The sequence below is a fragment of the Prinia subflava genome, chromosome 1 (assembly GCF_021018805.1).
Source record: "Prinia subflava isolate CZ2003 ecotype Zambia chromosome 1, Cam_Psub_1.2, whole genome shotgun sequence".
Taxonomy (NCBI): domain Eukaryota; kingdom Metazoa; phylum Chordata; class Aves; order Passeriformes; family Cisticolidae; genus Prinia; species Prinia subflava.
In genome coordinates this window covers 36,777,710-36,795,192 of record NC_086247.1, presented here as the reverse complement: position 1 = coordinate 36,795,192, position 17,483 = coordinate 36,777,710, and the positions used below count along the sequence as shown (strand labels likewise).

The 17,483-nt window shown below is 36.5% G+C and overlaps 1 protein-coding gene across 7 annotated transcripts in view; it reads right to left on the bottom strand.

Moving 5' to 3' along the window:
• Positions 1-17,483, bottom strand: part of ASPH (aspartate beta-hydroxylase) — a 114,811-nt gene that overhangs the window by 31,362 nt on the left and 65,966 nt on the right. For all 7 annotated transcript variants that reach the window (XM_063393424.1, XM_063393443.1, XM_063393453.1 and 4 more), the window contains 4 exons: positions 6,380-6,468; positions 4,719-4,805; positions 1,433-1,583; positions 267-403 (listed from right to left, as the gene is read on the bottom strand). In XM_063393424.1, the coding sequence (XP_063249494.1) occupies positions 267-403; positions 1,433-1,583; positions 4,719-4,805; positions 6,380-6,468 (464 nt within the window). The remainder of the gene's footprint in view (positions 1-266; positions 404-1,432; positions 1,584-4,718; positions 4,806-6,379; positions 6,469-17,483) is intronic.

The window sequence follows — 17,483 nt, the reverse complement described above, 5'->3', positions numbered from 1 at the left end:
GAAGGTAGAAGAGTTAAATTATTATTAAGCATATGGAAGTAATCTGCAGTCCTCTGTCAATGACGAAAAACTTAGCATGACACTATCAGAAAAATATAAATTAAAATTAGAAAATAACTGCACTAGAAAAAAAATTGTATTTATATTAACCCTTCAAAATCTCACATGTGACATATTTAACAACTAAAAAAGTTTAAATCAATCAATCTTCAAAATGAACATAGGAATCTAAGCAATACTTTTCCTTGGCTGGAATGGAAACTCACCTCTTCATATACTTTCTTAGCATTGCTGTTATCTCCTATCAAGAGGTAACCAACACCAAGGTCATTCTTGAATGAAGTCTCACTGGGAAACAGCTGAACTAATTTCTGCAGAGTAACCAGGGAACCCCTCATTCGACCTGATTTGATGGAACAAGACTTAATTACAAGCAAAGATATAATAAACAGTAGCAAGACGTTTATGCAACATCTAAGGAAACACAAATCAGAGGCAAGTGGTCCACTTTCAGTGACAATCAAGAAAAACTTGTGCAGACAGGAGCACATTCAGCTGCCTGGCTGTCACTGTGGGTGTAGCTGTACCAGGAATGTTTCAGGGAATCAGTGCAATCACACAGTGTTATTGCAGCCTCTTGTGGAGAACCCTTCACAGTGCAGAAGTGACATTATTTAGGCTTTGGTTGCTCTATCATACATAGATAACAAAGCACTGGACAAAACTAAGTAAACATATAATAACAAACTTCACCATAAGTAGGTAAATTAAATTAATTTCTAGTGTTAAGTAATAGCTCTACTCTACTTCCACTATGAAGTTCATCATGCTTTATGAACTTAAAATTAAGTATGTTCCTTGACTTCCTAAATGAGGTCTTGCTAAGGAAAAGCAAAATCAAAACAATTTGATATTAAAAATCCAGCCCATGGGAACAGAACTCTTCTTGATTGTGCCTCATATTCTAAACATCACTTTTCATACATCACAGAACTGAGATCTAAAACTAGAATCTAAACCTAAATCTTGGGACTGTTCTCCCCATGTTCAGTTCCATTCTTCTCTATGTTTACTGAAAGATTATTCTGAGTATGTTTACTCTGCTTATGCCAGTAATTTCCTCTTGATTTTCCTCAGCTTCAGTAGAAAAACAAAAGTTTCTTCTTTGTCTGTCAATAAAAAAATTTGACTACCTATCATCATAACTTCTCATAGCATCTACTGCAGCTTTCTACAAGCACTGTTATCCTAAATTTTAGACATTAGTTCCCTAAAAAAAATTGAATAATGCAAAAATGCTTTTCACTTAAGATCCTAGGAAGAAAAGTCCAATCAAAAATTCAGTGGAATTTTCACTTTAAAATCCTTAGTGATGTCCCGAAATCCTTGCTCAGACAACTTCTGTGATTTTTATACCACCCTCAAAACTTACCAAGGAACTGTTGCCTATCTGCTTCTCGCTTCAAGCTCAGTTTTATCAGGTCTGAAGGGACATTTGGCAGACTAACCACCTCATCATAAGTGTTGATGGCTTGTTGCAGCATCTCATTGCTTCTCATTTTCTCAGCTAAGTCATCTTCAGACTAGAAAGAATAACAAACCCATTATTACAACACCTAATAATCCATTAGTCTTAAAACCAACTATTTTCTTACCAGGCAAACTATGCAACTGTTAGACTATGGGCTGTACTTTATGGGAGAGCACACTAGGATTACCATTAAATCTTGTTACCTACAAACTGTTTGAAAGGAGAAGTATGAGAAAATTTGCACCTAAAACATACATTAACACAGATTTTTGATTAGTATTTGTAGAATTCATAATTTCTGTTTTCAAAAGCAGATGATGCAATCTGTTTTAATAACACAGAAGAAATGTAAAATTTTGCCTATTGACTATTTGTATACTAAGCCTCACTCTGGAAGCAATTCACAGATCAAAACACCGATGAACATTTTCATCTATTCTGACAAATTTATTTACACCCTTTCTTGCAAAATTAATTAGGAATTGCCTTTTGCCTTGCATACATTGATAGAGTATGTACCCTACAATTCCTTCAAAACTTAAACTTGTTCATCAAATTCAGAAGCAGAGCAAATTTCTCTACAGTGAAATTACAGCTTCAGTGACTCTTACAGAAGCTATGACTGATCTCACCTGTGGTAAGGCATGTTCATACTTTGCTTCCATAGCTGAAAAAGACTATGTCTCAAATGCAGAATTTTTAAAGGCTTACTTAGGATTGTTTATATAAATGCATGCATTTTCACATGTTTTGTGCATTCTTCTCAAATACTTCTATATTTATTGGCTTATGTTCTTTTTAAAGACAAGAGCCACGGGAGATGTATCACAAGCAGGATGGTGCAGAAGCTGTTGTTGGTCTATTTAAATTCACTGTTGCATCACAGACACACATTAAATGAAATTGCTTCAACTGTGTTATCTGTATATGTTATAACAAGTATCTGAAATTTTTTTACACCTTTGTCCTTTTTTCCTTGAGTTGCTTTAAAACTTAGTATTGGAAATACCAAAACATATGGTTACTCAGGCAAACAGCTCATCAAGCAGATTTCAGAAAGAACTTCAGAAATCAGTTTTAAGCAATAACTTCTTTTTTTTTTTTTTTAATGTACATTCACTATGAATTTTTTTTCTTGTTTTTTCAAAGCAATTGCAGGGCTGTCCAAGACCCTACAATGTATCAGTCAATCCTCACACAGGGCAAAGAATATTAAAGTTATATAACAAAAAAGCAAAAATTGTAAGGATAAAGTCTGCATAACTTCACCAGTATAAATCATATAAGGAGGTTAAAAACCTATCTATTGTTCTTTTCAGCTGTAAATATATTAATGAATTCTGTAGAGTATCACTTTATCTAGCTCAAGTGTAATTCAGACATCAAATAAACAATTGTTCCTATTTCTGAAAAACACACCAGTAATGAAATATTTTGCAGATTTTTTTGGAAAACATGTTTGGAAAACATTTAAAAGTTGCCTTTTAAAGTCATTAAAAGATACAGAAAAAAAATGAATCCTCCTGTCTTATTAAAAACAAAATCTACAAAATTAGCATGTAATGTTGGTTTATGCTTTAAAGAAATGGAGAAATACACTTTTGTGGTGAATTCCTGGCCTTCTTTACCTTTAACTTTCAAGGCCTTTAACCTTATTCTTTGCAGTTTTAGTTAGTGATGAGAAATAGCAAATTTAATTGACTTTTGTTGGTATGAATACCCATTTAAAAATAATACTGTGTTACAATGCATATCTTAATAATTCATCTGTCTGATACCCATGGTTTTCCTATTCCTTCAAACAACTTGAACTTACACCTAGTGGGTTCAGTAAAATTGTCACTGGTAATAGTAATATAACTGTTCAGTAAATTGACTAGTATGAACCTTCAAAGGCTGCAGAAAATGAATTTATTGTCGTTTTCACACACTCCCAGAAAATGCATCTAATTATTTCTTCAGATCTTGGTCTATATTGACCTTTCATGGATTATAAAGTAGTAGTAAGCAACTACAAATTGCTGTAAATGGACAAATGAAGTTGGGTCACTGAGATGGGAATTCTGCATGACAATAAATTTCACAACTGGTTGCAATGATCTGCTCTTCTCCCTAAAGCCACTGACGAGGCAGTAAGCATATTCTTTTAAATATAACAAATAGATTTGTAAAAACTGGTAAATATTAAACGTGTAACAGAGATAAGTTCACAATGTGTATGATCAAAGTGGTCTCCTACTCTAAAGAGGCAAAGGTTTCAGCAGACTGTCACCACAGAGAGCACTGAAGCATTTGGTCTGCTGTGTATCAGGGGCTCGTGTGATAGATTTTTGGATAATCACAGCTTTGGTTTTAGCATGACTATTATTAACCAAGTGGAAACTGGTTGTAACTCCAAGGTCCACATCAATAGTCTAAAAGCACTATTCCTTCCTACAGTGAGGGCTTCACTTTGTTCATCCTGATTACATGAGTTCAAGGAGTCTTTTATTACCCCTAGAGCTGCAGGATTATCCTACTGTGTAGGAAAATTCAAAGATTATTCTCTTTTGAGACATCTCAACACAGCCTAAAAGTATTATAAATGCAGAGATTATTTTCTGATACCTTCTGGGTTTTGGTGGTTTGTTTTTTTTTTTTTTTTTGAAGGGAAACACCTGAAACATAACTCAATCCACAAATAAAGCTAATTCTCAGGCCTGAGAATTGCCTGAGAATTTGTGTTCTTCATCCTTTGATTCCTCCTCTCTAAATACTCCAAATCCTCTTCTCTATTCCCACTAGAGCAAATGCAGCATTTATCCCAGGCTGACAGACTTGTTGATTTATCAGCTACAGCAAATAGTATTAACAGGTAGATTCTGCCTGTTGTTCCTGCACTGGGCCATTAGTTGGTATTTATCTCTTGCCATTCACGTGACAGTTCTCCTGAGATCTACAGGATGTACTTTATTTTTTTTGTTATTTACAATACTTCCCACTGAAGTTACACAGAAGCTACCAAAGTAATTTGGGAAGGACAGTTGACTGAAAGGATACAGTATGACAGATCACATGTTCCTTTTTTTACTGAGGAAACCTCCATAAATTAATAAATTAATTCCAACTGGTGTTTATAACTCTATTGGTAAAACAAAATGTTTATTTTAGCTTTTTTCAACACCTATAACTTTTTTTTCCTAAGTACCTGTGCTTTCCCATATCTTGCTCGAGGACTTTGTGGATATTGATTCACTAATGCTTCGAAGGCCCTTAGAGCTTCTTCAACTTTTCCCTGAAAAGCAGAGATATTTATCAGCAATTCTATCTAATAAAAATGCTGAAGGATGCAGGACCTAATAACACATTAGTTTCACAATTAAAGAACAAACACAAAACAATGCAGACTGAATCAACAGTTTTCACTCATACATTTGTTGGGATTGCCTTTTTAAGAGAAATTAATAGTCATTATTTACAAAACAATATAATCTACTTTCCATGATTAAAATTAATAACTTGGTTTTTTATACTTTACTCGCTTTCTCTTTGTTGACTGGATAAAATGCTGAGATGAAAATAACCTGTCTGTACAAAAAAAGTAAAGATCCTACTGCTAATAACAAATTCCAGACCAGAAATAACACAGAATAGGAAGAAAATTCTAGACATAGGTGGAAAGTTTCCCTCTGCATACCTCTTATGATAAACAGTATCATAACTACAGTTCTTCTAAGGGAAATATTGTAGAAGCATGAAAATTCCTTCTTTTTTTTTAGTATTCTAACATGTAAAGAAGGCTTCTAGGGAGGAACAGCAGCAGTGGCAGCCAGTGCTCCCTATGCAATGGCCCTCCAGTCCCATCAGGGACCTAGCAGAACTCTGGGGCTGCACAGATGGTAAGAAAAGTCAAAACTGCACAGTATGTCCTGAAAATCAAGAATAATCCTGCATCTGCAATGATCAAATTGGTTTTTGTTTCACTGCACTGAAAATAGTATCTCTCACTGCTTATCCACATCAAATCTAGGGTACAAAAAAGACCTGCAATTGTTCTTTACGTGCTAGGACTGTCTGTGAGACATATCAGAGTTTTAACAAGAACTGCTTTAAGAAGACTTAAAGTCTCTCATTTTTAACAGCCACAGTCTTGCTTCACTATTTAATCTCCTATCTGGAAAAGGGACATTGTTGCAAAGGTATAATTTTCGGAAACATTCAAATAAAAGTATAAAATTGGAAGCTATAAGGGGAGATGACTGGAGAGCCTGGGGGGTTTTTGTTTGTTTTTCATGGTCAAGTTATTAAATTCAGAACTACCCAACCTGACTGATTGATGTTAAGGTCTTGCTGCCCCTGGTGAGAAGCTGGAACATCTGTTTTGTCCTCTAAGCAGCTGTACAGCAGCAGAGGCACTCCCAGGACACAGAATCTCAACAGAAACAACATCTACTTCAATGATCTGCACCTAACGCTCACGAGGCATCAGAACACTTACTGAGAGATCCCTGCTGACACACACAAAGTTCTCTGGTAGCATTTGACTTCAGTAGTCAACTGGTCAGGAGTGACAGGAGAGAACTAACCCTGTTCCATGTGATCCATTTAAGCACAAATTCAATTATTAAGCTACATATCTTCAAGGTTAGCAGTGAGCAAACACACATGAACAGGCATATGCTTATGACTTGAAAAAATTTAAGATAAGCTATCCAGCAGAAATGCTTGAAGGACAAATATGTACTGAATATTTCAAAAAGGTAGTTTCACAAAAAGTAGTGTAATATTAATTTTCCCTTTTCCCAAGTTTTCAATTTATTCATTTTTTGTCCACTGCCTACAATCCTGAGTGAAACATTTAAAACTTACTTTTTTACGTAGTTTTTCTGCAGCATCTAGTTCAGCTTTAATGGTCTTATCAAACTTGTTTAAGAGCTTTGGCTTCTTCTTCTTTTTGGCTAGAAGATTTAATAAACACACAGTTCATTACTTCTTTCATATTTCAATTGTCTGGAGTAACTCTTAGCTAGGGACTGTGCTGGCAAAGTGCATCATTTCCAAGCAAGGCAGTTTTAAATTACACTGAAAAGAAACTGATTTCTTACTTATTACAATCATAAACTCCTACATGAAAAAGCAAACTTCTGTCATTCCAACTGAGTAACTTGGCAGTTAAGTCTAGAATGAAGCATTTTTTCACCACATTACAGTAAAGGATTTTTTTTTCCTAAGTGATTCAATTGACATGGAAGAGCAAAGGGAATTGTTATTTTTCCACATTTATGGTATCATGAACACCATGATCATCAGGGCATTCTAGTCATTTCCAAAAGTTGTGACTATATATGTCTGTTTTGCCTAGAGCAATTACTGAGGCTGCATCTGGAGTGCTGTGTGCACTTCTGGGCTCCTCAGGACAAGAGAGACACGGAGCTCCTGCATTGGGTCCAGTGGAGGGCAATAAAGATGATGAAGGGACTGGAGCATCTCTTTTGAGAAAAGGCTGAGGGAGTTGGGCCTGTTCCGCCTCAAGAACAGATGACTGAGAGGGGACTTCATTAACGTGTATAAATATTTTAAGAGTAGGTGACAAGAGGATGGAGCCAGGCTCTTCTCAGTGCTGCCAAGCAATAGGACAAGAGGAGACAGGCAGAAACTAATGCATGGGAAGTTCCACCTGAACATGAGGAAGAACTCTTTTGCTGTGCAGATCACCAAGCATAGGAATAGATTGCCCAGAGACATTGTAGCATTTCCCTCATTGGAGATATTCAAGAACTGTCTGGAATCCTATGCCATGTGCTCTGGGATGACCCTGCTTGAGCAGGAAGGTTGGACCAGGTGACCCACTGCAGTCTCTTCAAACCTTATCCATTCTGTGATTAGATGAGTTCATAGAAATCATAGTTACTCAGGTTAGGAAGGACCCAAAAAGTCAAGTACTTGACTGTGGGATTGCATTTTATGGAAATGGTTTGCTCTGGTTCACCCCTGGAAAATGTATGGTTTATCCCAAGTCTGTACCCTCCCTGCAGTATCGTGTATCTGTAATTCTATTGGCTGGAGAATGTCACCGCGCCCCTTTGAACCTCTGTGTTCAGGGTGCAAATGGAGAGGGCTCCTCCTCTTTTGCCCTGGCGGTCTCCAGAGACTGCTCTCTCCCCTTCCCTCTCTCCCCATCCCTCTCCCCTTCTCCCTCTCCCCCCTTCCCTTCCCCCTCTCCCTCAGTGACCATGCTGCCTTCCGGGGTAAGACTCTAAATAAATCCTCACCTCATCAGCACCTCAGCAGCCGTCTGAAGTCTCTTTACCTGCCAGCACAGGAACACCCACGACCCTAGAGCCCGGGGAGCTCCCAGGGAACCCTCCCTGAGATCCCCCCCCAAAATTTAAACTACAACACTTGACCTTCCTGATGAAAACAAATTCAACACTGAAATGTCAGGTTAAGACCCCTTCATGAGATCAAGTTTCTACAGCCTAGTAAGCTATCACACAGCAGTAGAGCAGCAGCAGTATGTAGCAAATCAGCCTTGAAATAAATTGTGTAAAGTAAACTGCATTTGAAGCAAATTTAAGTAAATGGTGTCAATTTAAACAGCTATTTGCTTCATAGTAGTTTACTCTTCAACAATGTCTACCTGGTTACATTAAATATACTAGTGGCTAAAAGAATGCAAGTATGCTACTGAAAGGATATGACAGCAGGTAACTGGTTTCCTCCACATTTGCTACAGCTTAACTCTGCACTTGCACTTCATTAGAAAAAAAGATCCCACCTTTTGTGACACAAATAGAGAGAATACATATTGTCTGATAGAACTACTAGTTATGTATATCTGTAATTAGTAGCACATCTTTTATTGCTTTAATTATGTGTTATTCCTTTTTTCTCTCCTAATGAAAGTAGGTCATTAATAGCAGGAAAAGAAGTAAAATTACTATTTTCTTTGTAGAAGTTTAAATAGGGAATGCTGTAACTGGTGTGAAGTTTAAATCAAACATTCTACAGTTTAACACCATCTGCTACAATGCTGTAACAAGTATTTTGGATATTAACTTACAGTAACTAGCCACATTTTATTCTGCTACACAAGTCCTCAGGTGCATTGTTCAGGAATGACAAGAGCCACCACATGCTAGTGGAAGCTGTGCTCATGATTCATTAAATGACACTCTCTCTCTAAGACTCTGATCCTACACAGAGATTTAGGCAGACAAATCACATTGTCTGTGTTAAACCTCAGAGAAGGACCAATGCCTTGGGTAATGCTAAACCCATACTAAGTCCATCCAATCATTAGAGGATGTTGTAAGTCTGAACTTCTTCTGTAGAGAATGAAAAATATCCACCCTTGACTACTTTTGTTTCTTTCTGTGAAAGACCTTAACTGTTCTTTTCAATGCTGAACTTGGACAGCTCTGTGTGGAGTTTTTCTTACACTACCTTTTTAAACTCTTCTGCAGTGTTGGTATGCACAGTTGAATAGATGTCATTTCCTTCCACGAGCAGGAAGGAAACAGAAGTTAAGCTATCCTACTAAATTCCCTTTTTTTTATTCACAAAGGTTGTATATAGCTTTAAATATATATTTAAAATTATTAATATTTATAAACAGAAGGTACTAAAGCATCAGTGCACTAGTATTATTATATCTCTGTTGATTCCTCTTATAATAGTAGAGACTGTAACTTTTCATGACATTAGCTACCAAAAAGAAGAAAAAAAATCAAAACAAAACTGTCTGACATTTAGGAGTTTACACCTTTAACAGGATAAACTCACAAATAGTATAGTTTATTATGTTGGTTTTGCTTCCCTAAACACTTCCAAGTTTTTTATTGTAACCTGATTTGAAATCAAGCATTTATACTGAAGCACACAGTAATGCTCTTAAGGAATGTAGTTATCATGGACAACTACATGCACTGACAAAAGAGAAATATGGCATTTTTCTTAATAATCTAGATGTTTTTAATGCCTTTTATTTATTCCCCATAGATAATATAGGAGAAATGCTTTCCAATCTGTCACTGATCTCAGTCTTTCTCTATCTCACTTTAGTGTCCTCCATTTAATAGGAAAGCAATGTCTTCACTGCCCTTTCATGCATTTAATGATAATAATGGTTAAGGAGCACAGCACTGGCTCTCTTTCAAGTGTTCACACCCCTTGAATCCAGTAAAATTCACAGACACAGCTCTTATTACAAGTGTGAGAATCCCTCCACTGCAAACCTTCAGTCCACAGTGACTCACAGGTATAGAGAGAAGTTTCTCACATGATGTCATTGGGCCTGGAAAGAACAACCCATAACATGCAAAAGGCTTGTTGGGTTTTGCGTTTGTTCTTTTCTTTTTAAAAACTATGCCAGCTCAGTTTATCAAGAAATGACTGCTATTTCTAAGGCCTGGCTTGTTTAACAGCAGGAGTGGAAGAATCCAGAAACATCAACCCAAGGAACCAATGAAAGCAAGTGACCTTGCGGACTTTTCAGGTTCATTTTGCTCTTAGCTGCTATGTAAAACTGTCCTTTGTTGTTAGCAAGAAAACAGAGGCATGTCAGTTCCTCTGGGTGCAGTATCTGGGGAGCTTCCAATGGGATACTGCCACCAAACACTGGTTTAGTTTCTGTTCTCTAAGTAACATAAACTGCAACTAAAATGTTCTCTGTTCTTACAGCATGAATTAAAATCTTTATCTAAGGTTAGCCATCTCCATAGGAACTGTATTTCAGTGAGACAGCTATTTGCCAGCTTTTTAGCTTTCAGCATTCATGGAAAGACAGAGTCATTTAGTCCTTCTCAAACCCAGTAAGCATGGCAACAGTGAGGTTCCTTTGAGGCAAAGGAAAGAAGCTTTCCCACCCACCAAGAAACTCCCACTGCCTGTGGGACACCCTCTGCACTTCATTTAAGTTTACAAGGAGAGGAGAAACACCTCGGGGAAAAAAGTAACTAACAAAAGTCAATCAAAATCGTACAAGTCTGTCTGTGGCACAGAGATACAATATCTTTCCTTTCATACCCAACTTGGGGATGCATTGGAAGAACCTATTTGCCACCCTCCATTATGAAAAAAAAAAGTATTATCTTCCTATTTTCAGTACAGTTATATATCAGGCGTAGACCAGCATGAGATCAATATAAAAAGCTGGAAAGGAGCTGTTAACATAAATATTATTCATCTGCTAGACAGCAGTGTAACACAGTAAACATTATATAACGAGCAATCATTTTCATCTCCTGTTCTATTCCTATGTTAGAGGATTCACCAGGGAGCTTTCAGTGTAACCATCAGGCATTCCTCTATATTAACCAGCTAGCCTGCTAGCTCCCTGCAGGGGTATTTTAATAAATTATCCATTGCCTCCTTCTGGTGCAATAATCCTTTAGCAGATGTGACCCAGTATATTAAATTCAATGATACAAAGAAGTTAACTTATCTTTCAGAGGAAAATATATGTAATTTTTCTTTAATGACAAATTTCACCATGACACTGAAGTCGTGCATGATCTGCTTGGTTGGTCTGTAGTCCAAATCAGGTTAAGCATTAAAATGGTAATAATCCTTTTATGTATCATACTGTGGACTTCCAAGAATACTACTGAGGATTTTCAATAATAGCCTTGGATGTAAGAATAGGCATTCTATCTAGGACTGCTGTCACAGGATTCCTGAAGACTTCCTTAGAGAAAACAGTTTCCACAGTTTCCACTGAAAAAGCTAGGAAGAAGTCTCAGAAGAAACTCTATGCTAGTTCTTGTGCTGGAGAATGAACAATTACCAGTGATGACAGGCAATCTCATATCTCACTTACCAAGATACAGAATTAAAAAAAAAAATAGAAGTAGCAATGTATTACATTAAATGTACAATAAACTTTATAGCCTGTCATATCATCCAATAAAATTTGATGAAAAATTTCATACAATTGTTTTGGCACATGAAAACTAAAATACCAGGCATATTTTGGTTTTATGTTGAAAAGTACCTTGTCATCACCAAAAGCAGTGACAGTCTTACTTCTACAAGGGACAGAGAAACTCCTTTTGAATCATAATGAAGACACTACTAGATACTCTTCAGACAATAAGAGAATCACATCAAAATTAAGGAAAAGTAGCCAAATTATTAAACATAATTGTACCACTCTTGAAGACTGGTTTAAAAATATTTTGCCTTTAATTGGGGTGGGGAGGGGAGCAACAATAAGCATGAGCAAAGGGTAAAAAGGCAGTAATAAAGAGTTCGCCATGGGAAGGCAGGTACACGCTACTCTGTAAAGTATAGCTACAGAGATGAAAAGAATAAATTATTTTAGGTATCATTATAGTCACGATAAGGAAGAGAAGGCTTAAAATGGCTATAACAGAAAATTTGACTTGAACATGAACTTCTGGAACTACTGCCTCTGAGCAAGCACAGTAGAACAGGTTGCTGAGGGCAGCTGTGGAATTCTAATTACTGAAAATTTGCAATAACAAGATGTGTAAGCATCTGCCAAGAGCAATGCACACAGCTGATAGGGCCTTCAGTCAACTAAAGAGACAAGCAAGCTTTAGAGTCCCACTTAGTCATATGTTCTACAATTTTCATAATATACTGTTATATGTCAATGTGCCTTAGTGCCAACACTGTACTTACACAGGTAACTTCCATGCTGTCATTTGACAACCAAAGAAATCCCCACAGAAGCTCACTGTGCCAGTCATCACAGTAGCTGAAATTCTTCCTATGTCCAATGTCATATATTGGACAATGTCAGCAATAGAATATTGAAGCTCCAAAACCTTTCCCAATGAAAAATATCACCTCAGTGTTATAATATCAGAGAAGCCATAAGTAACTAAAAACACTGCCTTGCAATAGAAAGCAATCTCAATTACCACTGCTCTTAATAGCTTTTTCTGTAAAAATAAAACACTAGTAACATTCAAAAAATCTAGTTCTGCAAATCTTCATCTGAAACAAATCTTATCACTTTAAATAACCATCCAACAGCATCAGAAAAGTAATTTTGCAAACTGTTGATTTATTTACAGAATTCTATCTCTTGATACTTGGTAACTTTTAATGTGAAAAGCTGCCTGAAGATATAATAATCAAGGAATTAAAACTTTCTTGAATTTCTAGACAAATGTCCTCACATGATCAAATGTCTATAAATTGCTGTGTAACTGAGCAGACCCCAAGGTTGGAAATCAGTATAAAACACTAAATAGACAATTATGTTACGGCAGTTACATAGATAACAAGGAAAACAAAAAGAGATAACTACTACATGGCAAAAAAATTGATTACATATGTAAGTCCAAAGCAACAGAGAAAAAACTCATAGAAATGTCACGAATAACTAGTAATACCACTTCTATAATGGAGAAAATTAATCCTCTCTAGCTTCCAAAGAAGTGGGAATGGTTGTGTGCGTGAAATCCATTTCATATTTTCATCTGAAATATAACACCATCATCCAGGATAAAGAAAACCTCATTCTCCTAAAAGAGAAAACACTGATGACCTGCCTGATTAGTTATCAGCCTGGTACGTCAAAAGAATCGATTAGCCAGAATTGGACAAAAATATTGAATGCTATCATGATTGTCTTTCACAATTAACACACTTCTTTTACCTTAGAGAGATGCCATGCACTTGGCATTTTAACAGATAGCAGATTTAAGTGGGTGAAGGTATTTTCTACACTGCAAAGGTTTCAACTTGTTTCGTGAAAAGCTAACTTAAAAGATGAGGTATCTTTACCACAACACATAGCATGAACTGTTTTGTCCTTGCTGACATACTCTGAGCCTCTGAACAAAGGATATTTGTATGGTTTTCTTCCTGAGCAAAGTAAGTAGGAGATAACATCATGCTGCTATTAACACTTCCAGAACAATTAGTGTTGTTCTGAAAAACAGTATGTACTTCCATACACTTAACACAAATCATCTCTCATCTCTTTACATCTCTCTTGTAAAACATTGTGAACAGATACTCTATAATTCTGTGATTTTATTCTGACCCAACAGACATGCCAGGAAGGACACCTCAAACAGAGGGCTTGTTAGCTGATGTGCAACCAGGACCAGGAGGAAATCTTAGCTGGGACTACCTCAGGCAGTTTTCCACTTGCTGCCCTTCTCTCCTCCCCCCTCTTGCCCTCTGTACTAATGATTCCTTCCTAAGCCTTCTCTCCCTTTCTTATGTTTATAGCCTCGGAAAATCGGTGGGGTGGGAGGGCAGGCTTACCTCTAGTAAGCTGACATTTTGAACCTGGTCTGTTCACTGAGAGCAACGAGTGACAGCCTGGCTGGTCTGACTTGGAGTTTTGGGGGGAAGGTTGCCTTCCACACAGGATAAATGGTCTCGCTTCAGTCTTTGGAAACTAATGCTGTAAGATTTCCAGTCAATTGAGAGGGGCCTGCTCTGTGATTATGAGTCCATATTACATATTAGCATATAAGTATTTCTTGTTAAACATGTCTTTAATGAAATTTCTAGTTCCTCAGAAATGGCGAGACAATAACATTACAATCCCTCTGTGGACTTGGGGGAGAAAACATGAGGATGGAAAGACACTACTCCCTATCTAACAAACCACCTTGTAAATGAGGTTTGGTTCTTGTAATTACATTTTTTATTCACTTATTGATTCACTCATATTGTCATTGTAATGTCAAGGGAGCATTCATGGTGGCTTCCTCGATCTTACATCTGCTTTACTCGCATGCAAAACAGGGAGGAGTTAGAACTCCAGGTTTAATTACTTTATGAGTGATTCAAGATAAAGGCTGGTCTTTACAGCCACCTTGAGGACACATGGTCCTGAGTTTCTGATTTGAAAAGTACACTGGAATACTCCTGCTCCACTGACTGTATGTTGTGCTTACTACTAGCCAGAAAACTGAATTACTTCAATGCAGGATTTGGACAACGTGGCCTTTAAAGGTCCTTTCCAACCCAAACTGTTTTATAATTTTATGATTTGAGTCTTAAATAAAGTTTTAATAGAAGTTATAATTATATAATTGTAGAGGCTATAACTATATATTTTCCTATGTTTCCTTATGTTATGCCATCTCTAAAGCTAATCTGAAATAAAAAACCCCCTTCATGTGATGCAGTCTCATAAGTCACTTGCACCAAAGGCTCCTCCTGTCCTTTCCCTGTCTTAAACTTTGAAAATCTAAAGAAGCAATTTCCAGGGGGGGTCAGAGGCTTTGCTTTCTAAACACCCTCCATCCCTGCTGTGATACAAATTCAGTAATAATGCTCTTGGCAACTTGTCAATGGCAACTTCTGAGTGTGGGACAATGACAAGTACATACTGATGATCATGGTCTGTAGTTGTTTTCCAACTAATTTCGTGACTTTTGTTTTACTAATTTCCCTTCGCCACCCATCACCAATACTACACCTTCTCAGTTCAAAGTTACAATCATGTTCTGAAGAACATACACATATATTAGTAGACTTTTACTTGGAGTTCAAAATTTGCTCAAGTGATTGTCCTCCCTCCTGATACTAGCCCCATATCATTACCCAAATTAGTTTTGGAAATAGTGCTGCCTCTCAGTGGGTACTTGAATGAGAATTTGATGATGATGAAAAACCGTCATTGTCCTGTTGTTTGGGAAGCTCATTAGGTGAGATACACGGAGTGTAAGTTATCTATTTGTTTTATGGGCTTCTACAGATGATGACTTAGAAGGTATAAAATCAAGTAAACTTCATCTAGACAATTTAAAGCCAGGAGCACTAAAATAATTAAAAGATCTTTCTAAACTGTATTGGTAGAACAGGCAAAACCATTATAATAAACTTATCTGGGGAAGTAATCAGACAATAAAAACTGAGGCATTTTAGGGACTAATAAAGCTGGAATCTAATGACTATAATAAATCTTTAGCTGCAGTTATTCCAGAACAATTTCCCTTGCAGTAAAAAATATTCTACAGGGCTTTCTGTATGAAATTATTGTTGGTTGGTTGGTTAGATGTTGATCATAAGAAACAACAGCAGAATGATAATTTTGGTTTTGGCATTTATTTCCATCATTCACCTCTTTCACCGCTAAGATTTTTGGCTTCACTCAAAGACTAGGTTCAAACATTCTTTTGACAAAACCATAAAGAAATTTCTGCATTGACTTTCTATTCAAAAATACACTGTAATATTCTAATGTCCTATATATTTAGTCCAGAATGGTGTTATGCATCAGTTTTGGACTTTGACAACGACATTTCTGTGTTGGTCATTCTGCACATAGCTCACAGATACTTAATTGTAGTCTGTATCAAATTTGCAAATCAATAGGTACTATATATACTCCTATAAGCAGAGCTTGCAAGGGTGTAACTCAGCCCACTTAACTCAAGGAGACAATGCTGGAGGTGAGCTAACCATGTAAGCTCCTTCTCCAGACAACACAGCTCCGGTGAAGGTTCCCAATGGAATTTAGGGGATAACTGGTCCTACCCTGCAGCAAACCCCTAGATTTAGTCATAAGAACAGCACTTTAGCCTCCTCAGATTAGATCTCTACTGGTATCCCAGTGGAATCCTACATATCTTCAAAGGTAAATACCTCGAGTAAACAGTGGTGAATGCTGACAATTACCAAAATGACACCAAGTGGCAGGGCCACCTGTGGAATGACATTGTCCTAAGCCTAGCTTAGGTGTACTTCTGTTCCTAATACAATGCAGCTGAGTGTTCCAGCCAAAGAGCATTCATTTTTACTGTCATGCTTTATCACTTTTGAAAAGGGAAAACTATTATTTATAAAAACGGTACCTATGCCAAAGTTCACTGGATGAAACAAACATGTTCATAGCTGAAAATTATTTTCAGGTTTTATATCTGTTTCCTAATGTAAATGAATATTTAATATATGTCCAATATAAATCGAAGTAGAAAAATTAGGCTTCTTATCTAATTTTTTTTTGTCTATGTGATCAAAAACAACTAAAACCACCTCAGACGGAAAGACACCTTATGGATGTGGCATGTATGTTGCGCATTGTATTACCTGTGAAACCTTCTAAAGAACTATTTCTCAGATTCATCTGGAATATCCATCCCACTTCAATTATTTGTTTAAATATAAAGTCTGATTATATTATAAGATGAAGAATCCACCTCAATTAAATATAACAGAGAAACTTTGAAGCAATTCTATGTTAGTAACAAGTTTATTTTCATTTTTGTTCCTTTAGAGGATTTTTCACAGGTAGATTTTGTTAATAGCAAAGAAATTTCAGCAGGACTTTAAATAAACTTGATGAAATTCTGTTGAATACTGAAATTTACACACTTATTAGGACATTTTGCTAACCTAGCAGTATGAAGACTGCCATAGTAAAAAATATTTATGATGTAAGAGTTACTCAAAGCTCTAAATACTTTCTGCACAGAAGGCTCTTTGGAGCTTGTATATCCAAACACCACAAAATAAATGCAGACTTGCACACCAGGATGTACTCTCAGAATCAGAAGTAAACCCTAAACCCCAGCCAAACATGAAGTTTCAAATTCCCAACTCCTTAGATTTCCAAGTTTCCTATATATACCAGTCACAGTACAGTACATTTTATAATACATCCCTCATCACTTTATTGCTGCATCTTATTAGGGTAATTTAAAATAAACCAAATTAATAGCACCTTATACCATTTCCTGTGACTAGGACATCTATAGCTAGCCACTTTTATTAGAAGTGGAAACCAAAACAGTTCCAACGATGAGAAAAGTTCAACAAAATTCAACTTGTATGAAAATCACACAAGCAGTGTTCCTATAAACAAAGTTCATGAAAAAAAAAAAGCAGGGTTGTTTTTCCTGATAGGATGAAAAATTCTGTCAATTTAACCTGGAAAACAAAACCATCTCTTTTTCTACCTTATAGAAATCCTGTAATCTGCAGTGGCATTTATCTAGTTGCTGTTTAAAAAGAAACAAACCCACAAAGCACC